Here is a 26,534-nt window from a genome sequence, read left to right as displayed (position 1 = left end):
GTTGATAGGAATGAAATCCTCCCTATGCTGAAATATGTGGAAGATGGAAAACAGGGCCTGTATTCACAAAAATTCTTAAGGCTAAAAGTAGCTCCTAATGTGGAAATTTAGGAGCAACTCTTAAAAATTAAGGACGTGTCATTCTTAATTTTAGGACTCGTAAAATTTTAATCTAAGAGTAATTCATGAAGCATTTTAATGCTAAAAGTAGCTCCTAAACCCACTACAGCTTAGAAGTCGTCTTCTAAATCCCTAAGAGTGACTCACAAACAATCCAAAGCATGGCTGCTGTTGTCAATCATAATTAAAAACAATATATTCGAATATTATTATGACATTATCTATCTATCTATCTGTCTGCTAACAAATAGCGGTTCCCTGTCTACCAATCACTGTAGGCGATTTAAAAGAGCATGCTCATAAAATGTGACATCATCCATAGCAACAAGGTCAACTCCGCCTTACCCTTATCTTAAGATTTCCTTTGTAAAATTTGCTCTTAGCAGTTTTGTGAATAGGCTTTAAGCAAAAACTTCTAGCTAGGAACTCTTTGGAGATCTCCTAGTGGTAAGATAAAAATCTTTGTGAATATGAGCCCAGTTCGTTTATGTCAGTGCCCAGAATATTAGGAAAGATTATAAAGATTTGATTATGGTGCCTTTACTGATTATATTTAAGAAGGGTCTGCTTTTAAGCAGAGTTGAAGCCTCTTCTTTGAGGAATTGTATTGTTAATTATTGCTCGCCATAAAAATTATTTGGGAGACAGTATAATAAAAATGCCATAGTCATACCATGGCTTTTGGTTAAGATGAACATTTACATGATCAGGTGACTGTGTGGTTTTTCTCACATTTCTCATGAAAAAACAGAAGTGCAGAGACTCAACAGTTCCAGAGCTCTTTCTTCTGACACATATAAAAATATATTTATATGTCTATAAATAAAATGTGGATCAGTGAAAATGATGGCAGGGCAAGTACACATCTGAACCACTGACCCAATGGGGCCAGCAAAACATTACATACTGTTGAGCCCTGACAGCGTGAACAAAGTGTAATAGAGGTTTGCTTGTTCACACCAAGTAGCTAAGCGGGATTAGATAGCAGCTATCATCGTGCTAACAGGCACCAGAGTTCTCTTTCCAGCTTTGTATCTGTCTGTGGTGTGTGTGTCCTGTGCTAGTCAGGTGTTTACATGTTTTTTTAGCCTTACCTTATTTTAGCCCTGATCTTCTCTCTGCCTGCAGGCCTCATCAGTTTCTGCACTGTAGCTCTGCATCTGCTGAGTGACTCTAAATAGCACTGCAACATTCATCATTTAACTTTAACTAGTCAGAGTTTTACTACACAACTTTTACCTCCGAGTATGGTTGGGAACTGAGAACCGGTTCGGAATAAGAAAAAAAATACTGGAACTTAATTATTTTCGTGACATTCGGTTCTTGAAAATTAAAATTTTTTCGCAGATGCGGGCCGAACACCGTGCTAGAATACAGCAGTCTTCCCTGCAGCACACAGAATTGTTAAACTCCTCAAGTGTTCCATTGCTACCACTGCACGTCATTTGTGAGAAAACAGGGTGGACATTTAGTGTGGCTACAATCTTATTTATTTTGTGCAATTGTGCATGATTGGATGGAGAACATTGATTAGCATTCCTCATGTGGTGATTCATTTGTTGAGGATTACATAACTGCAGGACTGCCAGCTGCAGCGTGTTGTAAATGGACAGATCTGTCCGTAGGGATGAGGCCCTAATGCATTGAGGATGGCCTTGAACTTTGATGGTGAAAGCAGCGTGAAACTTCTGCCAAAGGGAGAGATGCTGCTATTTGTGAAAACCAGTGACTTTCCAGATGCAGCTTTATTGTCAAGAAAGGTCTTGTACTACCTGAGAGCAACACCAACTTTCTCATATACTGGATTTTAAGATTTCAAGTGTGCATTATTGGTAAAATAAATAGTTTAGTATTTGTGATATAGTTGCCAGTATGTTTATAATTTTTAAAAAAAAATGTTTTTATGTTTCTAAACATTATCTGATCACTTAGAAGAATAGAATTTTTGCCTTTAAATGTAAAATAATATGTATTACATAATGTAGTGTACTACATAATGCAATAAGTTAACACATTGCTTTTAAAATGCTTGTGATTGTTACTGTTAAAATAACATGTTCAATAATTGCGTTATGTAGTAACACAGTAAATTTTTTTACAAATTCGGTTACATGGTTTCTTTTTATAGAAAGTAACACGTTAGATACTTGCGTCACTTTACAATTTAGTGGCTGAGCAAGTGGTATTATTTTCCTGTGGAAAAGTGTTTGTCCCCCTGATAGCTGTCATGCAACGACTGTACATGTATAAATGTTGCAGCATTGTCGGTAATTAAATAATATTTATTACACTGTTCTTTAAATACTCTATCCTGATTGGTCAATTGCGTCATCTCATGGTCTGTTATTTCTGAGTAACGACCATACAGGGTTGGGCTGTAAAGGAATACATGTAACGGTGTTACGTATTTAGAATACAAAAATAAAGTAACTGTATTCAGCCCCCATTACGTTTTCAAGCACCTGTATTTAGTATACAGTTAATTTATAAAATTTTGTTAGAATACTTGTTAGAAATCTCATAATGAACAGAAATTAGGCAGATGAATATGATTGTCAATTGGGCAAGAAAGTTTTTTTCTAAACAGCGCATAAGCCTACACGCTCTCTCATCCTTTAGAGCAGCAGCATCAGCAGCGTGTGTGCAGTGTTGCCTGATTCATGCTCTCTCAACAAATTGGGCTAATTTGAAAACACAATTGTGGATTAAAATCATAGAATCGCAGGTTGTGTTTTTGGGAGACTTTAAAAATGGACCGCGGTCACCAAAAGGTCTAATGGTAGGCACTAAAGAATGGAAATGCAATGTCTCATTAATGTATAATGATTTATACATGTATTAAATTAATACAAGGATTTAGTGTTTGGCAACTTCACTGTCATACCTTAACAATCATTGCTGTCAGCGCTGTCAGCTGTGCACCAATATTAATAGGCCTACAGTCGGCAATGTTATTTCCACAAATATAACATTCGCTCGCGTGATGTTTCCCGCGATTGTTGCTGTGTAAATACATTTATGCAGATGCGGCTTCTGGGTAAATATGAACGGCTCTCGATAAACATTTTGTGAGTCATGTCCACATCAGAAACTTTCAAAATAAAGAACTGTTGAGAAATAGCAGATATTAACGACCGTTTTACTATGAATAGGTAAAATATGGGAGAAAGCACTGCAAAGACTGAAAGAGGGAAATGACTTGAAGTAGATCAGACTCCAAACGACAACAGGAAACCCTTGTGTAAATAACTACTGACAAATGTGTGGTTTATAGATGTATGGGTGGCTAGTTCAGTGTGACAGTGTAACATACAGGCTTCTTAATATCTCACTTTTTAAAAAAACATCTCATATGAAGTAATTCACAAAAAATATAAAACAACAATAAAAAAAAACAAAGGAGGAGTAAAAGAATCAAAAGCACCCCAAAATGAAAGTTTTGGTAATAAGAGATAAAACAATCTAAATTATAAATAGGACTTAATATGGAAATATGCAAGCAAGCCTAGTTAAAATCATTAATATACTTCATTGTTGTCCCATGACCTCACTATTTTGTTTAATTTCTGGACATGTCATCCAGTTATCATCTCGAAAATAAATATGGTTAATTTGTATTTCTGATCTAATTTTGCCTCAAAATGTATTATTCTTTGTCAGTCCAAACTAATAATGCATTAAGAACAGGTTAAAAATCCATTAGGCGACAGGCGAGCGCTCAGGGCGACATCGCTTCGGGGGCACTGATCTACCGAGCCAACAAGTATGTGTTCAATCTGAGTCGAACAAAATGTGCCCTGTGTGTGCCAATGACATGTTGTGGCGCCCCCCACGGAACAAATAGGCCGTGTACTAAATGCCTTACTACCATACTAGAGCCCGACCGATATGGGATTTTTGAGACCGATACCGATTTTAGAGAGGGAAAATTCACCGATTACCGATATGGTGACCGATATATCTAATTTGAGCTGGAATGAAAACATACCTTTTCTTTGTGGATTGTGCACCGATTTTGCACCGATATGACTATGCAAAGGTACTCGGAAGGCTGCTTTCTTATACAAATATTTTTATCAAAGAATATTTGACATTATTATTATACATTGTCAACAAATTCTTGAAATGAAGAAAATAAAGAATAAATAAAAATACAATAAATAGCTTAATAAACATCAGTACTGTTAGTATAAGTCAATTGCTGACCATTTAAATAAAGAATAAATAAAATAAAATAAAAATCAGTACTGTATGTTTAATATCAATCAATTGTTGACCATTTAAATAAAGAATAAATAAAAATACAATAAATAGCTAAATAAAAATCAGTACTGTATGTTTAGTATGTCAATTGCTGACCATTTAAATAAAGAATAAAAATACAATAATTAGCTAAATTAACATCAGTACCATTTAGTATCAGTCAAATGCTGACTATTAAAATAAAGAATAAATTCAAATAAAATAAATAGCTAAATAAACATCAGTACTGTATGTTTAGGATCAGTCAATGGCTGACCATTTAAATAAAGAATAAATTAAAATAAAATAAATAGCTAAATAAACATCAGGGGCCGGTTGCACCAGCTATACGTACGTTACAACTTAGCCTAGTTGTGGCGTAAATGGGCACTAAGTCACAATTTACGCTCTACTAAATATTTGAGCGTTGCTCCATTACATTTATGTAGGACGTTACCCTACGTATAAACTAAATATATACGGCAGCCTCCGACCAGGAGCAACTGATGGAATAAAAAAGCAGACTCATTTAATCAATGAGCTCATGTTTTGGTTGACAGGCATCAGTCCTTTCGACATATACGATGATGTTGGCATTTACACTCATTTACATTTACGAGAGAAAAAAATCCGTACTTTTAAGCGACTCCTCAGCATGAAACAGTTCTAACGGTGCCGTTCGTCGCCCGGTGTCAAGTTTCAACACATTCAGAATATATATAGGATATTAAAATGAATAAATGTCTATTTTTCCAGCCTGTTGTATTAGTATGCATCACCCCTCATTTATTTTTGATACAGTTCCTATATATTATTATTTACACAGTGCAGATATACTATTTATTAAATCTACTTTTATTACGCATCCTATTTTAATGTCTGGAAAACCAGACTTCTAAGTATTACATTTTGTAAATTTGGATGAAGGGGTTACCAAACTGAATCCTGAACAAAACATTTTGGTGAACACATGTTTACTCATTAGCTTCCACTCAGCTGACAACAATGAAAGTAGCTACGTGGTTAGCTAGATAGCTATAAGCTCGTTGTCACGGAGAGTAAAAGATGGACTTTATTAAATTTCCAGCATTGTGTCTCACCAACTAGGCAACAGCGAAGTGTGAAATCAACACTCAACAGACACAATCCACCACCGCACCGTTGTCTGCTGAGCTGCAAAAAGATGCTCTGATGTTTACCTTTCAATCTGCTACATTACTGACTGCACTGACAAACTATAGCTGGCTAACAGCAAACAGATGTGATAAACATGAGTGACATGGTTGTCAGGGACAGGGTTAACGTTATATTAGTTACATAAAATGATGGGGTAATTTTTTATTAAATTTCCAGTATGTATTTCACAAACTAGTTAGCAATTATATATTGTTAGACCGATATATCGGTTGGGCACTATGCCATACTACTCTTACTGTTTCTGTTATACCTGTGTTTGGCAAAAAACAATGAGAGTAGTATGGATAGTATGCCATTGTGAACACGGCCATAGACTCACGAGCGCAGGGCTCGTGCGAGTGCATTCTGTGAACGATTGTATACTGCAGGTAAAGATACTTACTAAATAAAAGTGAATCAAAACATTTATATGAATGCGCTTAAAAGTACCAAATTCAAACCAATACCATGTTTTTGGACATGTTCTTTGGAGTAGCCTTCCATGTAAATACCATGATATAGGCCTGCTGTATATAATAAAAATACCAAGGTTTTACCATATTGTACCATCACTGTACAATGATACTGCTACAGCAGGCTTTTGAGAAAGGTAACTTTGATAAACTTTATCTTGTACTGTGTAATGTGAAAATATGTTTTTAGTCCATTCATTAATGCTTCACAATATATAAATAGGCTACTAAAGAAAATGTTCAAATGATGCTCCTAAAATCACCAGAAATTAATGCTTTGGTGCTGTTTTTGCAAAATTAATAAATAAATAATTGTAATTATTTTTGAAATTAATTTTAATAATGACATATCACACATAATTCTTCCAGTTGTGCCTTGCCTTTATGAATATGTATTCTAAAAGTATTCTTGTATTCTGAATACATTACTGAATACATTTAAGAAAGAGTATTTAGTATTCAGCCCAGAATACTTTCTTAAAGTAATCCGCCCCAACCCTACAACCACACATCCGTGGAATAAAATACATCAGACCAGTCATCCGGGAATCGCGAGTCATTTTTCCTACTTCTTGGATCACTGTGTGATCTCGATAAGTAAGCTAATAAAATTATTTCAACTCATTATTTAAATCAATGTTTCATGTCCATTCATCTGTTTATTTGGCATGTGGTCTTGTAATAAGCTGGATAATGAGCAGTCAGACCAGTCCCAACGCAAACCAGAGGTGGAATTCAGCTGTTTTACGATTTCTTTCTTCTCACATAATTACATAATTTCAATGCAAATTAATATTTTATGTCCATTTTATTTATTTGATTTATAGCCTTGTAATAAGCAGGATAACGAAGAATAAACCACAACGGGATCCTGATCACCGTGGTTATTTTGCGATAACAGCTGGCAAAATGGTATTATGGTGTAAATTCAAGTATTTATGGTGTAATTCAAGTTCAAATTCATACTTGAGTAACGCTTTACTCTAAACTTTTCACTTACAATACAGTCTCTTCTCTGCAGCTACTGTTGAATTTAGCCATTTAGAGAGCTCTGGTTTTCTCTCGGGGGGCTTCCTGCATCTCTAAAATCGATGCAAATTCAACTGTGTGTGTGATCTCAGCTAGAACATACTGACAGCAGCTCCGTGAACGGCCATGTGGTCAGTGATCTCATTACAGACCAGATGTGAACATCTGTCTCTCGAGCCAATCAGATGAGGAATCAAGCTTACAGCAGCCTTTTTGCTGTTTATGTACAATACAGCGACACTGCTGGCTATTCACAGACTCTGGAATGAGTGTATTTGAGACGGCACAAGACTAATCAGGTTAAATGTAGTGTTTTGTCAATTCTTTTGTGTATATATTAATGAAGTTGTTTGGTCAAAAGAAGGGGACCAGCTGTCTTGCATATTAAGTGTCTCTCATGTGGTTTCTTTAAAAGTGTCATTAAGACACTGCAGCTGACTGTTTGACCTTTTACCAGTCCTCTTTGCTCTGTGTAGCAGATGTAAGTGGGTTTTTCGAAAATTAAAATCCACTTTTAGGGAAAGGACCATAAACCAAAAAAGGACCGTAAGTGAATCCTTAGTTTAGCAGGTAGCTGGTAGCATAGCATCATGTAAAATAAAGTGGCCCCAAAAAGTATTTGACCATAAAATGTCATTAGAGAATTAGGAAACATGCTAAGTTGAAATACTGGCTTCTCCGATAACAATGCTACAGCTAGTATATTCTACTTTGAAGTTTCCATTCCGCGCCGGCATTTCTGTTTTGTTTTGGCCTGTGTGATCCCGCCCACTGCCCACTCACCAATAGTATTTCGACACCACTGGGTTGCCAGATTTGTACAAGTTTGCAGGCAAACAACACTGCGTGCTGCAGCCATGGAAGCCAGCAAACAAACTGGATAAGAGATAACAGATTCCACCCAACATAAAAAGCCTCGCCATCGGTCTAAAAACCACCATGACCAGAGGCGTAGTAAAACAGTGATAAATATTGAGATGCCTTTGGAAGACGGAGACAGCTTAAAGCCCAGAAGTCCTTTAAAACGGATGATGAGTTGGCTAATTTGCATGTCAACATTCTGGCAACCCGCATGAGCTTCGAGTCTGGGGTGGGGCAGACAACTCTCCAGTATTTTTAATTTGGACTGTAGTACCCATTTCAAACGCTTGCTGTCAATCTTACATATAGCACCTTTAAGCCATGATTCTTGATTTAAATATTCTTTGACTTTGTGTTAGACGTCACTGTGGTTCACTAACAGAAAAGTGACCATAAAGCAAGGCATGAAATGTTTAGAAACATCTGGAATGAGATGAAAAAGATATATCAATCATTTGTGCTATACGAAGAAATATAATAGAAGGCGGCAATAGATGAATTATGCTTAAGAAATGTTTACGAATTCTTTGGTACTTACTCAGGTCCGTGAAGAGCCAACTGTGTGGTTATAATCAGACCTTGATACTGTTCCAGAGAGAGAATGATACAGATCGGTCATGGTCCCTTCCCATGTTGATTTCCCCTCATTGTCTGAAATGAATGAAGTCTGAAGGGGCTGAATTTGAGTCATTTTCTATTTCCAGTCATGATACATCTCCCATGTCAGTGCTTCCACACATTTTCAATGACTGTTTTTATACTTCTGCCTCAATATTTATTACAACCCATGCAGTTCTCCACGAGAAGTTAGCAAGTCCCAATTAAATTTTTTACCAGCTGCTTATAATACCTGTTTTTAAGGACTTGGTTTGGCTGGCTGCTGGTGGTAAATTAATTCCTTGATTACCAACAATACTAGAAAGTAATGCCATTTGAAAAGTGTGTTACAGCTGAAGTAATTTCTGTGCCACCAAATGGAATTGCAAAACTACCCTTGTTTTCAAAATGGCTTTCTGAATACCCCCACCTGCCGTTGATCAAACAAAGTGATCGTTCTGCCCCAAAACTCACACTATTAGTTGAGTAACATTGTTGGGCCTGTCTAAGCGGTTCACTCAAAACGAACAGAACAATTTTATAGCACCACAGAAAGACAGTGAAGGAAATTAACCTCTGAATGGCCTACTTATAGTTGTCTCTGTATATAAAGCTGGGATAGGAGAAAGTATTTTAACACAGAAAAAGTTACACACTCCAGCTTTAACTTGTGCCTGTTGCTGTGGAAACTGAGCTTAGGCCATACTGATTTCATAAATGTGTAACCAGAATGACCCACCCACCCATGGTTAATGATTGGGTCTGTTTGCCTATGTTTGCTGATTCGACTTATTGACTATAATAAATCACAATCATTGTTGTGTCTTACTGTATATACAAATTTTTTCATTCTTCATAGCCTTTAGCAGACCTCTGATTTAAAGAGATAGGGATAGTTTATCCAAAAATAAAAATTATATTGTCATTAATTATCCCTAATGTTGTTCTAAACCGGTGTGACTTTCTTCTGTAGAACCAAAAAAGGAGATGTGAGGTAGAAATTTAGGGTCCGACAGCCTCAGTCACCATTTATTTCCATTGCATCTTTTTACCATACAATCAAAGTAAATGGTGACTGAAGCTGTCATTCTGCCTAACATCTTTTTTTTTTTGTGTTCCACAGAAGAAAGTCATACAGGTTTGGAATGACATTAGGGTGAGTAAATGATGACAGAATAATAATTAAAAAAAAAAAATCCCTTCAAGCTCTGAGGGTTCTTCAATAACAGATTTCTTAAAGCACTGAGCATGTGTTTAATAGGGATCCATTTCTAACCTCAGCCGCTTGGCTTTTTCAGCTTAAGCAGACAGCTGCATGGAAATCTCATCAGGACAAATGGCGCTGACTGAGATATCTGAATCCACACGGCTGTTAAGCTTTGGCCATGTGCTGATGAATGCATGCACGTGTGGCACATTTGTTTACATTGATGTATATTGTTGAATTTGATTGTTGTGGAAGTGAAAAAAGCATTCATTTTCACTAATGAACGCTCATTTATAATTACAGTATGTAATTCAATTTCTGTTCATATAATTTCACATATATTATTTGAGGAATGGCTCATTGTTTAAAGACAACATAAAATGGCATTTGCAGTGCTTCTAACTTACATGAGGTTAAATATTCCAGAGTGAAACAGGATGTAGAGCTGGCTTGATCTTATCCACTGGGTCTTGATTGGATCATGAGAAGTTAAACTATGATATTAGTGGTTATCATTATCTTTCTCCACCATTGTGGCCTTGGTTGCTTCCACAGAAAAATCGTTCCACAGGTGGAGAAAGTTTTACTTTGTTTTGCTATTCTAGTGTAATGTGCAGAAATACTTAAAGTAAGCTGCTTTGGGCAGGCCTATTCTTTAGAGTAATATGCACTGATGAATTGTGCACAATAAACCCAGGGACTTATATTAAGAAAGCAAACAGTCTTTTGAGTGTTATGTCCTTAAACAAATATTTCACCCAAAAAATTTTCTGACACATTGTGGCTTATAGGTGATGTGTGCATTTTTGTCAGTGTTAAAATACTTTCTCTAATCCCAACTCAATGTGCAGAAACAACCATAAATAAGCCAATTGTAGGCTGAGTCCCCCCCCCTTCAAATAGCTACACTGGCTCAACCAACTCAGTTTGGACTGGATATTTATGTTTGACGACCAATTGCACCTGTTCGAAAACAATAGTTATTTTTGCAATTGTGGTTCGTGCCCCTAGTGGCACCAAAATTACACACTTCGCCTTTAAAATCTAGCGAGATGCCTACTGCATTTGTGGGCATCATATGCACGTTAAAAGTTCATGAACATTTATGGCATGGTTTTGTTCTGTTTTGAATTGAATTGATTGAATAAATCAAGCAGAACTTCTGTATGACGATCTCTATTTTAGCTACACACCATAAATTCTGGAGGCGGTTTGTTTTGGCAAAACCTTTTCGAATCCACATCCTCTGGACACTCAGGAAAAGGATGAAGCATTCCAGAATGACTTTGACCCAGATTTCATCCTTCACAAAGGGTTTCCGAACAAGTCACAGCATGTATCGTGCTAAAGATAAAGTCTGGAGGGCTAAATAAGCTTTTGTCCTTTTTATTTATATTTTGTGGTTGGCATGTGTTGGATGACTCTCAGTAAATGCACTATACACAGTTTACTTATTAAAGATGCAGTCACACAGTCCATTTGGAAGCATAGGTCTTAAAAAAAAATAACTTATTTTTATTGCACATACTGTCTTAATGGGATTTTACAGTCATCTCGTTGTCCACATCAATCATTACTGGTGGTTGCTAAGTCAAGCATCACTACTACTTTTTCTCATGAGGAGAATTGTTTTATTCTTTGTCCAAAGAACTGGATGTACCTTTTTTTCCTGGCAACCATAAAATTGGTGTAAAAATCCCATAGACTTGCACTGAAGCAGGGTCTCAAGCCATATCTAAGGGGACCAGAATATCATAGAAACTTGGAGGTAGACTCATCTGACTTGGGCCAGTAAACAACCACCCTAGCAACCACTCAGAACACATTTTTAACCACATAGCCACGTCTGGCAACCACAAACAACACCCTAGCATCGTAGCAGTGACTTTTGCATGGGCAATCACCATTTAAAAATCAAGTTTCCATGTTATGATACTTGCTATCTTAATGGAAATGTATAGTTGCGTAAATTAGTTAATCTTAAATGCAGACTTTATCTTGCACTACAGATAAATCATTAAACATTTATTCATTTTAATGTACATTCTTATGGGGCTTTGAATTCCATGAAAGCTGCTGGTATTTCTGCTTCAAATATTTACATATATCCCCTTGACACTCACTGTTATATTATGTAACCTTAAAGGCATAGTTCATCCAAAAATAAGAAGTCTGTCATCATTTACTGACCTTTGTGTTGTTCCAAACCACTATGATTTACTTTCTTCTGTGGAACATAAAAGGAGATGTTAGGCAGAATGCTAGACCGTTTACTTTCATTGCAACTTTTTTCCCCATACAAATTGATTGGTGACTAAAGTCATTCTGCCTAAAATCTCTTTTTGTGTTCCACTAAAGAAAGTCATAGGGGCTCAGAACAACATGAGGGTGAGTAAATGATTAAATAATTCTCATTTTTGGGTGAACTATCTTTTTAAAATATTGTTCAGTGTTGATGAAGAAAAGAGCGAGACAGTGCAGTGCTTAGAAAACAATAATAAAGAATGTGGTATTGCAATGCAAGGAACGTAAATATGAGCAATTGATTGTAGGAGTAAGGTCAAAGCTAGACAATGCCGTATGTGAGTGTAGCAACAGTACGCTTTCTTATGGAGATCTGTGTCATTGTTTTTATTGTCTTTGCTGTTTCCTGTCCCAGAGAGTACAGGATGTTTAAACAGAAGTGATCTGTAGGCTTGCATGTTTGTGTCTAAGAAACTTTGTGTTGAGTGTGTTTATTGACACAGGGTTTGGAAATGTATTGTGCAGGCAAGTAATTCTCTCTAGGTTTAGTTATTTGTCCTCCCTGCCTCCAGGCGAGAGACAGGTTTACTTTTCATTAATGACTGTGTGAACTGTGTGTAACAGGATTAACCCTCCTTTTCATTATTTAAAAGCTGTAGCCTATCTCAAGTTGTTGGGTGGCTGTGTTTCGGCCTGTTTTTGTACGATCAGAAGTGTCCCCCTTTTGAAAAATCCCAATTTAACCCCGGATATACCACAATAAAAGACTGGCATGGGGAAAGAAATCATTTAAATTATGCCGTGGTAGTCTCCACTAATGATTGCACAAAAAACACACAGGAAGATAGTGGAAAAAGTTAAAGTGATATCTATTCACTGTCATTCTGCACCATTCTCATTAATAAGTAACAGTTGTGGACTGAAGCAGGCCAGCAGACATAACCTTGACATCATGCCAACATTGTCACTCCAGATATTTGGTCAAGGTTTTAAATTCCATCAAGCCTGCATCGTTGATCCTCTAACTTCAAATAGCTAACCAGATCTATGACCTTTAAACCGTGGTAAGAAAGTTGGATCAGAAGGGACTGTAACAGGTTGTGGGGGCTGGATGGCTGCTCCCCTCCAAGAGTTTAGGTGAGGTCCTAGTGTAATTTTGCAGCCAGTCACCCCCAAGACCCCACTGATCTACCTGAGCTGTTTTCATCACTCGGAACGGTTCCAGTAGCATTTCTACATGCACGATATTGCACGGCACGATAACAAACCATTCTTGCCACGGATTTCTCGGCACGGTTAGCTGACCGTGCTTAACTGTACTGGAGGAAGGGCTTTAGTATGTGGGGACTCACGATTGTCAATTTGCCAATTGAACTTTTACCTTTATTTGTGTTTGTGTCTGGTGGCATGCACAACACCTCAGCAAATGATGGTAAACTTCTCGCCTTTTTCTCTTTGCTTTTATTTTTGCGACATGGGACATGTCTTTCCTGTGCTTTAGCAGAGTAAAAACCAGGGGGAAAGCATGTATGCTCATATGGAATATATGCTCATTCTCTGTAGTACACTCGCTCCAATGTTTACCTCTCACACCGTCACCAACTGACGTATTTGTTACGTATATTCATGCACCACAGTGCAAAAAGAAACCGTAACTGTGCCAACTGGCCCGGATAGGCACAAAACAGCACGGTTTCACAACGAGAACCATTCGACCCGTGAATGGAGAAGCAGCTAATGTCTTTCAGAGCATGCGCACAACGTCGAGGCCAGTTATGGTCCAATTAATTTTTATAGATGCTGAATGACGCCGAGCAACAATCACATTATCTAGGTCTGTTAGTCAGACTTTGCAAAAATCGGACTGTCATGATTTTAGTCGAACTAAAGCATTTACATTACATTTTAAAAAGACAAATTATTGTTTCAGTCTGACTAAAATATAACTTTTTAAGCGCATGAAAACAAACTGACTGGCACAGTGCCTGAACAAATTTAAAATGCGAAACGGTACCGTTATTGACTAATTACATACAGGTACTTCCCAGTTTAGATCTATGTGTAGATGACGCCTCACATTACTGCAATTTTATTCTGGTTTTTAATGGAGAATGAAGGTTTTTGCAATTAAATATTTTATTTTACCCTTAAACTCGCAGAGACAGCAAAATGTACAGTCTGCAGAAGTCATTGTTCGCCGCACAGGCCTTGATAGCCTCATCATGGTTCATTGCTCTTGTATTTTTTCCATAAAACCTGTTAGCAAGCCTTGCTTAAATTGGAGATTGTTTTAAAGTGTTTGATGCTCACTTACAGAATAGCCACTGGTTCAGCGCTCCCCTATCTATGTGCCCTCCAGAAGCTCGCGATCGGTAGGTGAATAGCACCTCGTGGTACCATGTTCAGAGGCACAAAATCGCTTTCTCTGACTTTCACTTCAAGCGGTCCTCGCTGGTTTAAACGACTTTCCAAACTCCACCTGCACAACCTTTTCTCTAACTATTTTCAAGAAACATCTAAAGACGCATCTATTATGGGAGCACTCTTCTTTCTTAAAAAAAAATCTCACTCCATTCTATCACCACTGTCTCTCACCTACCTCCTGACTTGTAGTTCTCTGAACAATTTGAAACTTTGTATTGCAGCACTTTTGCTGTATTCCTCATTTGTAAGTCACTTTGGATAAAAGCATCTGCTAAATAAATAAACATAAATGTAAACATTTACTGTACAAAGCTTTTACTAAGGAGTCTTACCAAGTGCAGCTTACCTTTTAAGGCCCTGATAGTGATAATGCACCTCAGAGAGAAAGAACAAAATGTACGTCAATGCCAAATGGAGAGTTTGGCAGAGGAACAAACAGGCGTAAGCACAAGAATGCACCTGAAAATGTTATTCAGGGCATAAACCTCAGAGCAAGAGAGAACATGGCAGATTCTTTTGCCTTGTTGGCAGAGCTGGACTTAACTGTTACTCAGCATTACTTGTGGTTAATGAGCGCTTGAGGAAGAGTATGTAATAATAACTAATGTATGAATCAGAAAGCATACTGGCCTTCTCTCTTAGTTCATAAGCTGTATTCCCATAAAGGGGCTAGTAACATATTTCGTAATCACAGTCTACAATTAATAAATGTAGAATGAGCAATAATACCTTTCACAATCACTGCGTGGTAACTGATGACAAGTGTTTGGTTATCTACGATAACTCCAGCTGCTGTAGCCTTCGTTTGTTTGTTGGCCTTGACCTTTCAGCTGAGTGGCCTGGTTCGGTCAGGTGGAATGCCTCCTTTATTTAGAATAAATGACTAAGCAGAAATCAATAGGGCTAATGGCGTAAGTGGTGTACCAGTCGGGCCATTGTGCCAGGGGGCAATGCAGGGCTTGATATGTGGTGCTGTGATGTAAGCAGTTGTTTCCCCTAACTGTTAATACATAATCAAGCCTTGATTGGTGTTTTCCCAGGAAATTTCCAAATTTGTCAAATCTAAGTTCTAATCTTTTGGCTAATTGCAGATCATTTGTCAGGAAATTGCTTCATTAAACAGCTTTGATATAATTTGCACATTGTGTAGAAAGCTTCCCTACTGACAAGGGAAATGTCTTGCTACAGCGCCTTAGAGAGAATATGGCATTTAAGCAGCTCAGCCTGTACTTGTCAGTTGTTTAGACTGGATCAAACCTGCTCTTATCAGGATATGTCAGGGCAATATTAGTGATATATTAGTGGTTGTTGCATTATTGCCTCATTAATACGGATCAGATTTTTCTTAATCCACTGTGGTGTGCAAACATTATGCAAGCTGACCTCAAGTTACAAATAAATGAATCTACTGTTGCCCAAAAAAGCATTTGGATACTTAAGCCACACTTGAAGTATGTGTCATTGCATTAGAAAACAATTTATTTTAAAGAAAGGTGGCACAAACACACTTTTCAAACACCTTTATTTAAGAGTTTACCTGGTATTTTAAAATCCTCTATTGCTCAAGTGCTGTCAACAAAGTATTCAAGTCTAAATTCATTTAAATTAAAGACACATAGGGAATATTTGATGCAAAAGTTTTATTTGCTACAACAATCTTACAGCAATAAACTTGAATTTGGCTGCTGCGTTATCAACAGCCGCGGCCCATATATTTTAAGTCTAGGCCTTCAGTGCGATTCATGCCATTAAGAAAACACAGTTTCACAATGAATAAAACACCGTTTGCCTATCATACATTACGTGGCAGTCAACTAATAATACCAATTGAAATTTTAAAAACATGTCCACGCACGAAAGCCAGAACCAAGGAGGTCTAATACCAAGAAAAAGCTCTCTAATAATATTTGCGATTTAAATTTTGCTTGCAGTAAATTTTGTTTCGTCAGGGTACATGATTACTTTTCAAAACTTGATCTGACACTGAATGCTCCAGCAGCCTAATTTACACTTAGAGAACTCCTGATGTTGCTTTAACAATGCAAAAAGCACTTACCAATTTGCTTGAAGTGAAAATCAGTCCTCCTTTCCTGTTTAATTAATCAATCGCACGAATATCTTAGGTTTTTAAATCCATAAGGATCTCTATCTCAACGGCAATACCATCAGTGATGACAGCCGACTCGAAAGCAAAGAGCACGAGATCTTGCTGACAAATTACGTACATCACTTAAAGCATGATTGCGTCACTCAAGGCCAGCTAGAAGGCCTCGACCGGGACATATCCTAAAGATCACACCCACCAAGAACAAATAAATCAATCTGATTGGCTGATGAATCTGAGAATCTGACATTAGATGCATATTCACTGCAGTGTTGAGGGATTCTGTGGAAATTCTGAAGGCCTGAAGGAGTGGAACTCAGACTCACACTCTGCTTCAGCTAAGGAGCATGGCTTTGGGCATGCAATTTGTGAAACATTTGTCACACTTTGCTTGTAAGCATCGAGGAATAAATTCTGATTGGATTAATTTTTGTTTTTTGTTTTTTGCTGTTCGTTTGTAAATTTAATTAGGAGTGGAAAGCGATTGAAAATACATAGGCAAAAAGGTCAATGAGAATGAAAGGATGAAAAAATATTTATTTATTAGGCATGTTACGCCAGCCGAGAAGGCTTTGCTGGCCCTGAGAAATCACCACTGGTTATCAAGGTATCAAACATTCAGCTTCAAAATAAATTGGCAGTTTCTTATGTCTTTATATAGGGTTTACCAAAGAAGCAAATATGGGACAGTAATGCCATGCACCCTTAAAGGGCTAGTTCACCCAAAAATTAAAATTTTCTCATTTACTCACCCTCATGCCATCCCATGTAAACTTTCTTTTTCTCTGCTGAACACAAACAAAGATTTTTAGAAGAATATTTCAGCTCTGTAGGTACTTTCAATGCAAGTGAATGGAACATTTGAAGCTCCAAAAATCACATAAATGCAGCATAAAAGTAATCATACAACTCCAGTGGTTTAATATATGTCTTCTGAAGCAATGCAATCACTTTGGGTAAGAAAAAGATCCATATTTTAATCCTTTTTTACTATAAATCTCCACTTTCACAATTGGAAAGATAGTGGAGATTTAAAGTAAAAAAGGACTCGCCTACACCTATTTTATTGCTTCTGAAGACATAGATTTAACCACTGGAGTCATATGGATTACTTTTATGCTGCCTTTTATGTGCTTTTTGTAGCTTAAAGTTCTGGTCACCATTTTCTTGCATTGTATGGAACTACAGAGCTGATATATTCTTTGTTTGTGTTCTGCAGAAGAAAGAATGTCATACACATCTAGGATGGCATGAGGGTGAATAAATGATGAGAGAATTTTCATTTTCGGGTGAACTATCCCTTTAAGTACTCTCTTCACTCCTTTGGGTCCAGTTGGTTTACAGTAATTGTAAAAATGGCTTAAATAATTGGGGTTAGTTCTGAGAAAAGTTCTTGCATCATATGGTTGCAGATGCCACCTGGTTTGCAAATTGTTTTTTATTTAATAACATTCATACATTTTTAAGTGTGTCCAAATTCTTTTTGGGGGGGGCCACTGTTTGTACAGTCACATTTGGAGAATCAATTCTATTTTAAAATAATTTTAACATGGACAATTTACATGCAGATGTTATAAGATGTTAAAGAGTGAGCAAGGCTTACTTTCTCTTTTCTCCATTGAAAATGCATAGTGATATAATAAAAAACATAATGAAAATTTTGGCTCCTTTGTTCAAAGTAACTTTTGTTTGTTATAGAATTAGCAGGGCATGCACTGTACAGATGGAGCTCTGCTCAATGTATTTCACAGAATGACAGAGCAGTCTGACTTCTGCTCTCTTGGACTGACACATGATGTAATGCTTTGTCTTCCTGCGGTGAGGCTGATCCCCCTTAAGTACTCAGAGTGAGCCATTTGCTTTCTGACTTGCTGACTAGGACACTGGAATCCTTCATTACAAGCCTCTATTTATAGGCACGGAGGACTCCTATCAAATCTGGTCTCTTAGACTAGACTTAACACACTTGTTTTTTTTGCCATGGACATCAGTTAAGAGTCTTTTAGCTTCCTCGCCGTCAGGTTTTGCTCATTGAAGAGGAGCTATCATAAACAATTCATAAATTCATAAGGATGCACTTTTAAAGTGTAATGGGAACTGATTACTTGCAGATGGCGATGAGTTTTATATGATAAATAAATATCTTCAGTCCATAGTATAAGAAGGATGAAGTAATGTACCTGGGTGTGCGTCTGAGGTGCCATTGTGTTTTTGCAGGGTGAATTACAGGACACCAGTTGTTTTGCTTCACAGACAAAGCAGCAAGTGTTTTTGTTTGTCATTTCATCCAATAAAACATGTGACTTACTGGTTGAGATTACATTAATGGAATATTGTGTAGTTGTGTGCATTCCCATGACCCACTGGCCATTTAGTTTGACCGCACTTACAACCGTCTTACTCATGCCAGGAGACAAAGTTTGTTAGATAGCTCCATCTTCTGGTTGGTTCAGGAGATGAGAAATTGTGTCTGATACTCTTGTAAATGATAAATCAATTTACATAAATGAACTGACTAATAATCACATTGAAAAATAACACTGCACACAGAAAAATGGAAATAATATCTGCTATTAAATGCCATTTATATTGCAGTTGTTAGTGAAAACTAGTCTGACTTTAATAAAACCTTTTTCTCTGTGTTCCAATTATAGGTGAGCTGTTAAGTCAGCCTCGACCTGAGGGACTAACTGAGATCATCTGCCCCAAGAACGGCTCAGAGCGGGTCAACGTGGCACTAGTTTACCCCCCAGCCCCGACTGTGGTCAGCCCCAGTCATAAATGACACTTCCTGCACTTACCTGCCTGTGAATGGCCTTCACAAACCGATGCATCTCTTTCCTCTATATCTTATATGCACATGTGTAAATACACAAGAACGTGCGCGTGTTTGTGTGTGCAAACATAAACTGTAGTTTTGTCACATGCGTGTGCCCCACTTACCTTTTGCCTCCGCCCTTCTTTCCTCATCTGAGGGTGATGATGGACCACTTAATGGATGGTTGTCATAGGGAGACCATGATATATGGACCCACTTACATGTAAGTACATGAAGGTATATGTACAAGGAAAGTGTGACACGCCAATTCATAATTCATGTATCTTATTTCTTATTACTACTCAGTTTTATCATCAAAGGAATGTTACAGGTTCAATACAAGTTAAGCTCAATCAACAGCATTTGTAGCATAATGTTGATTACCACAAAAAACTATTTCAACTCGCTCTTCACAATTTCGTAAGTCACTTACAATGGAAGTGAATGGGGCCAGTCCATAAACGTTAACGTATACATTGTTTCACAAATATAGCCGCAAGATGTAAACATTGCACGTGTTAACGTGATTTTAGTGTGATAAAATTGCTTGCTAACCTTATCTGTGTATAGTTACAGTTGTGCTCAAAAGTTTGCATACCCTTGGAGAATTGGTAATATATGTACAATTTTTAAAGAAAACATGAGTGAGCAGGCGAAACACATTTCTTTTATTTCTTATGGGATTCATATTCAACTGTAGGTTATTACAGAATGGCACAATCATAAAACAAAACATGGCAACAAAGAAAAAAATGAAATGACCCCTGTTCAAAAGTCTGCATACCCTTAGATCTTAATACTATGTATTGCCCCCTTTAGCATCAATGAAAGCGTGCAGTCTTTTGTAATAGTTGTCTATGAGGCCCCAAATTCTTGCAGGTGGTATAGCTGCCCATTCATCTTGGCAAAATGCCTCCAGGTCATGCAAAGTCTTTGGTCGTCTTGCATGAACTGCATGTTTGAGATCTTCCCAGAGTGGCTCGATGATATTAAGGTCAGGAGACTGTGATGGCCACCCCAGAACCTTCACCTTTTTCTGCTGTAACCACTGGAGGGTCAACTTGGCCTTGTGCTTAGGGTTGTTGTCGTGCTGGAAAGTCCAAGAGCATCCCATGCGCAGCTTTCGTGCAGAAGAATGCAAATTGTCTGCCAGTATTTTCTGATAACATGCTGCATTCATCTTGCCATCAATTTTCACAAGATTCCTCGTGCCTTTAGAGCTCACACACCCCCAAAACATCAGTGAGCCACCACCATGCTTCAAAGTGGGGATGGTATTCTTTTCACTATAGGCCTTGTTGACCCCTCTCCAAACGTAGCGCTTATGGTTGTGACCATAAAGCTCTATTTTGGTCTTGTCACTCCAAATTACTGTGTGCCGGAAGCTGTGAGGCGTGTCAAGGTGTTGTCGGGCATATTGTAACCGGGCTTTTTTGTGGCATTGGTGCAGTAAAGGCTTCTTTCTGGCAACTCGACCATGCAGCTCATTTTTGTTCAAGTATCGTCGTATTGTGCTCCTTGAAACAACCAGAGCAGCCTGTATTTCTCCTGAGGTTACCTGTGGGTTTTTCTTTGTATCCCGAACAATTCTTCTGGCAGTTGTTGCTGAAATCTTTCTTGGTCTACCTGACCTTGGCTTGGTATCAAAAGATCCCTGAATTTTCCACTTAATAAGTAATTGAACAGTACTGACTGGCATTTTCAAAGCTTTGGATATCTTTTTATATCCTTTTCCATCTTTATAAAGTTCCATTACCTTGTTACGCAGGTCTTTTGACAGTTCTTTTCTGCTCCCCATGGCTCAGTATCTAGCCTGCTCAGTGCATCCACGTGAGAGCTAACAAACTCATTGACTATTTATACACAGACACTAATTGCAATTTAAAAAGCCACAGGTGTGGGAAATTAACCTTTAATTGCCATTTAAACCTGTGTGTGTCACCTTGTGTGTCTGTAACAAGGCCAAACATTTAAGGGTATGTAAACTTTTAATCAGGGCCATTTCTGTTATCATTATGATTTAAAAAGGAGCCAAACAACAATGTGATGATACAGTGCATCCGGAAAGTATTCACAGCGCTTCACTTTTTCCACATTTTGTTATGTTACAGCCTTATTCCAAAATGGATTAAATTCATTATTGTCCTCAAAACTCTAAAAACAGTACCCCATAATGACAACGTGAAAGAAGTTTGTTTGAAATCTTTGCAAATTTATTAAAAATAAAAACCAAAAAAAATCACATGTACATAAGTATTCACAGCCTTTGCTCAGTACTTTGTTGAAGCACCTTTGGCACCAATTACAGCCTCAAGTCTTTTTGAGTATGATGCTACAAGCATGGCACACCTATTTTTGGGCAGTTTCTCCCATTCTTCTTTGCAGGACCTCTCAAGCTCCATCAGGTTGGATGGGGAGCGTCGGTGCAAAGCCATTTTCAGATCTCTGCAGAGATGTTCAATTGGGTTCAAGTCTGGGCTCTGGGTGGGCCACTCAAGGACATTCACAGAGTTGTCCCGTAGCCACTCCTTTGTTATCTTGGCTGTGTGCTTAGGGTCGTTGTCCTGTTGGAAGATGAATCTTCGCCCCAGTCTGAGGTCCAGAGCGCTCTGGAGCAGGTTGTCATCAAGGATGTCTCTGTACATTGCTGCATTCACCTTTTCCTCGATCCTGACTTGTCTCCCAGTTCCTGCTGCTGAAAAACATCCCCACAGCATGATGCTGCCACCACCATGCTTCACTGTAGGGATGGTATTGGCCAGGTGATGAGCGGTGCCTGGTTTCCTCCAGGCATGACGCTTGCCATTCAGGCCAAAGAGTTCAATCTTTGTTTCTTATGGTCTGAGAGTCCTTCAAGTGCCTTTTGGCAAACTCCAGGCAGGCTGTCTTGTGCCTTTTACTGAGGAGTGGCTTCCGTCTGGCCACTCTACCATGCAGGCCTGATTGGTGGAGTGCTGCAGAGATGGTTGTTCTTCTGAAAGTTTCTCCTCTCTCCACAGAGAAACGCTGGAGCTCTGTCAGAATGACCATCGGGTTCTTGGTCATCTCCCTGACTAAGGCCCTTCTCCCCCGATCGCTCAGTTTGGCCAGGCGGCCAGCTCTAGGAAGAGTCCTGGTGGTTCCAAACTCCTTCCATTTACGGATGATGGAGACCACTGTGATCATTGGGACCTTCAATGCTGCAGAAATTGTTCTGTACCCTTCCCCAGATCTGTGCCTCGATACAATCCTGTCTCGGAGGTCTACAGACAATTCCTTGGACTTCATGGCTTGGTTTGTGCTCTGACATGCACCGTTAACTGTGGGACCTTATATAGACAGGTGTGTGCCTTTCCAAATCATGTCCAATCAACTGAATTTACCATAGGTGGACTCCAATCAAGTTGTAGAAACATCTCAAGGATGATCAGTGGAAACAGGATGCACCTGAGCTCAGTTTTGAGTGTCATGCCAAATGCTGTGAATATTATGTACATGTGATTTTTTTTTTTTTTTTTTCGTTTTTTTATTTTTAATAAATTTGCAAAGATTTCAAACAAACTTCTTTCACGTTGTCATTATGGGGTATTGTTTGTAGAATTTTGAGGAATACAATTAATTTAATTCATTTTGGAATAAGGCTGTAACATAACAAAACGTGGAAAAAGTGAAGCGCTGTGAATACTTTCCGGATGCACTGTAAATGGCATCATATGATCACTATCCTTAAATAAAAGACAGTTTTTTTTGTATGATCAGTCATATTTTGAAAATCAATGCCAAAATTTCACAATTTCTATCAGCGTATGCAAACTTTTGAGCACAACTGTATATCCAATATTACAACTTTGTTGCCATGACGATGTAACGCCGGTAAACACTGTGAGTAAGTGAGGGAATAGTCGGAAACAAAATTGTGGTAATGAACATTATGCTACAAAAACTGTCAATTGAGTACTCGGAACATTCCTTTAAGTTCATCCTAAACTGATATGGTATGACTTTGATGTAGCCATTTGAATCCTAATTTAAAAACATCCCCAACATTATCAGAAACTGTCCCACTTTACCTGTATTATCCATATGTACATAAGTGTGCATCTGATGGATTTTGGATGTCCACCCTCATTTAAATTTTTTTTTTTTGTGTGTGTGCACTTCTTTTTTAGGTTATCAGCTCTGACTGCCAACACATGATGAACTGAAAGTATTAGAAACTTGTTGCAGTGACAACCTGTTTTGTCTGTGTACACATATTGTTCCTTGGGGTGGCCCTCTGAACAATCTTTTAACCACTTTGAGTCTCAACACCACTGGCACTCAATTGTTTGAACATTTCAGCTCAATTCATGATAATCTTCTCCCAAGCAAGTTCATGGAAATCCCCAATTATACCCAAAGGCATCTCTTAGACTGAAACTACATAATGTCTGTGCTGCTGTGGATGGATCTGCTGAAAGAAATGGAAGAGGATGCTGTTTCCCCCAGACTTGAGTACACTTTGATTAGAAAGGTGAAAAGTTGGACTTATGCTTTAAGTGATATTGTACTTCAAATGCATGCCTTTAAAATGCTGAAAGAAATGTTAAAAGATGGCATTTCAAATTGTGAAATGTATTAGTGTATACCTCTTGCTAGTTTAGTTGTCTACAACATGGAAGAACAGAAATGTTGTCTTATTGAGCATAAACCTTTTGAGATCTCTCTGCTCACAGACAGAAATGTTGTGTTTGGTAGTTTCGGGCGGAGAAGAGGAGACATGTAAAACTATTTTAGTGGCAGCCAAAGACATAAAAATGTTTCCTTGAACCAAACTAAGACTTTTTTTCTTTTCTTTTTCTTTCTTTCCTGCTGTCTGTCTTTCTTTCGATGGTAAGATAATATTTTGTTCCTGCTTTTGGATACATATGAACAGGAATAGGGTACAAGAATTCAGCCAAGGATGTCTTTTCTTTTTTGAAGAAAATTGTGTATGCATATCCGATACATATGTATTTCACAGAACATGATCTTCAAATGTAGTGTATGAAGCATATTGTACACAATTATCAAACTGAAAAAGTTTAAAATAATTAAGACTTCTTTTTATAGAGTTGATTCATAGTTAGGACTGTTGTTTATCATTTCAATGTTTCTCTTTTGGAGAGGAGAGATTCTGCAATATGTGATGTTTTGCAAACAGTTAATAACATTTTGTAAATAATATTTTATTTTTGTAAGCTAATAAGCTCTGTCACCAATATCCAACCTAATTTACTGTGCATGGCTACTGTGCTGAATGTAAAAGCTACAAACTGTTTTCTATGTTATCAAGATGTTATTCTTTCTCATAGTAGAACCACAAAAAAAATCACCAAAGCACAGCAAATATAAAGGCTGGTTTCCACACTGTTTTACTGTCATATCCTTTCTGTATTTTTAACATCTCCAAAGCATATACAGTTGTGCTCAAAAGTTTGCATACCCTTGGAGAATTGGGAATATATGTACAATTTTTAAAGAAAACATGAGTGAGCAGGCAAAACACATTTCTTTTATTTCTTATGGGATTCATATTCAACTGTAGGTTATTACAGAATGGCACAATCATAAAACAAAACATGGCAACAAAGAAAAAAATGAAATGACCCCTGTTCAAAAGTCTGCATACCCTTAGTTCTTAATACTGTGTATTGCCCCCTTTAGCATCAATGACAGCGTGCAGTCTTTTGTAATAGTTGTCTATGAGGCCCCAAATTCTTGCAGGTGGTATAGCTGTCCATTCATCTTGGCAATATGCCTCCAGGTCATGCAAAGTCTTTGGTCGTCTTGCATGAACCGCACGTTTGAGATCTCCCCAGGGTGGCTCAATGATATTAAGGTCAGGAGACTGTGATGGCCACTCCAAGGTTTTTTTGCATGATCATTCATATTTCCAAAATCAATGGCAAAATGTCACAATTTCTGCCAGGGTATGCAAACTTTTGAGCACAACTGTATTGTATAATAAATTGATAAGCCAGCTCATGATTTGCAATAGCAAAGGCTCGCTCTGACTGTAGAAAACGTAAATCACCGCTACTATCCTAAACTACAGGCTACCTTTTTGAATTCAGATGTCACTTAATGTCCGAAAACCCTTTTTGCAACCCTGTTACACAAATGTAAATTTTAGAATTTATTATAAAAAAATAAAATAAAAAATATTTAACTATCCTATTTATTTGATGTGTTTTACTAAAGAATTATATTACACTAATTCAGGGTTTTTAACATAAAATGCAAAAAAAGAAAAGTTTGTGTGGTATATTCTTGGTTGAACATATAAGGTAAAGACTGCAGAACTGTCAAATATATTTCGCCAGGCAGTTAAAAAGGGAACAAAGTGCTTCTTGACTCCAGCAGCGCATATGCAGTAGCGCGCCACTTGGAAAAGGTGCAAATTTCGACTGTGAGCAACTTTAAGGCTACTTCAAGACAAATAGTTTCAATAAATTTAGAAAAGTTATAATAATGTAAGTAATTACATAACATTCAGCTTGAGGTTATCTACTGTTAACTTGGAAGACAACAACGATTATCGAGCTAATCATGTAGCTATGTAAATGTAACACGTAAAGTAAACAGATATTCCTTCTTTTATGTTAGCACGCTGCATTTTACGTAAAGCAAATTTATTAGCAAGTGATGAAAACAATTCAAACTTTTACTGTGTAATATTTACAAAAACAGAAACACATCTGGTTACAAAATACTGCCTTAAAGGTGCACTCAGTAACTTTTGCTTGTGTCACCTTGGACTTTTCAGTTACAGATGCCATTGTAGAAATGTAGTATTCACAATCAGCCATGATTAATTTAATCCAAGAGTGAAAGTGTCCAATAACAAGATGGTTACTGTGATAAAGGAAGCAGTATTCAGTCATGTGAGTCTAAAATGGCAGCCACAATGAGGGCATCCCTGCCCCATGTAGAATAAAACAGCTTTTATAAGGTTACTGATATGACTAGAGTCATCAATTTTATACATATGTTTCAAAATTACAATTAATTACTTGAGTAAATTTTTGATTTATTTTTTAATGGGGAAAAAAATACTGAGTGCACCATTAAAATTCACTCTGCATCAAAATTACAGTTTTATTTAGTTGCAGTTAAATAAAACGTTTAATGTAGCGTTTCTAAAAAAAAATCATGACAGGAGAAAATGAGTATGGAATATCTATTGAAAGCAGTTGTATTAAATAGTCTTTTCAATCAAAAAAAATATTTCATTACATT

At 37.5% G+C, this 26,534-nt stretch overlaps 1 protein-coding gene across 2 annotated transcripts in view; it reads left to right on the top strand.

Annotated features, from left to right (window-relative positions):
- LOC127428870 (malignant fibrous histiocytoma-amplified sequence 1 homolog) overlaps window positions 1-26,445 on the top strand; it is a 37,457-nt gene extending 11,012 nt beyond the window's left edge. Inside the window, exons 2-3 of one of the 2 annotated variants that reach the window (XM_051677522.1) lie at window positions 19,132-19,518; window positions 23,444-26,445. In XM_051677522.1, the coding sequence (XP_051533482.1) occupies window positions 19,132-19,262 (131 nt within the window). In that variant the 3' untranslated portion in view covers window positions 19,263-19,518; window positions 23,444-26,445. Of the gene's footprint in view, window positions 1-9,621; window positions 9,655-19,131; window positions 19,519-23,443 lie in introns of those variants that run through there. The other variant, XM_051677523.1, reaches the window with a different exon arrangement.
- Window positions 26,446-26,534: the final 89 nt, after the last annotated feature.

This window comes from Myxocyprinus asiaticus, chromosome 38, assembly GCF_019703515.2.
Source record: "Myxocyprinus asiaticus isolate MX2 ecotype Aquarium Trade chromosome 38, UBuf_Myxa_2, whole genome shotgun sequence".
In the NCBI taxonomy this organism is placed as follows: domain Eukaryota; kingdom Metazoa; phylum Chordata; class Actinopteri; order Cypriniformes; family Catostomidae; genus Myxocyprinus; species Myxocyprinus asiaticus.
Note: the sequence above shows the minus strand (reverse complement) of the source record. Positions and strands in the feature narration are given on the sequence as shown.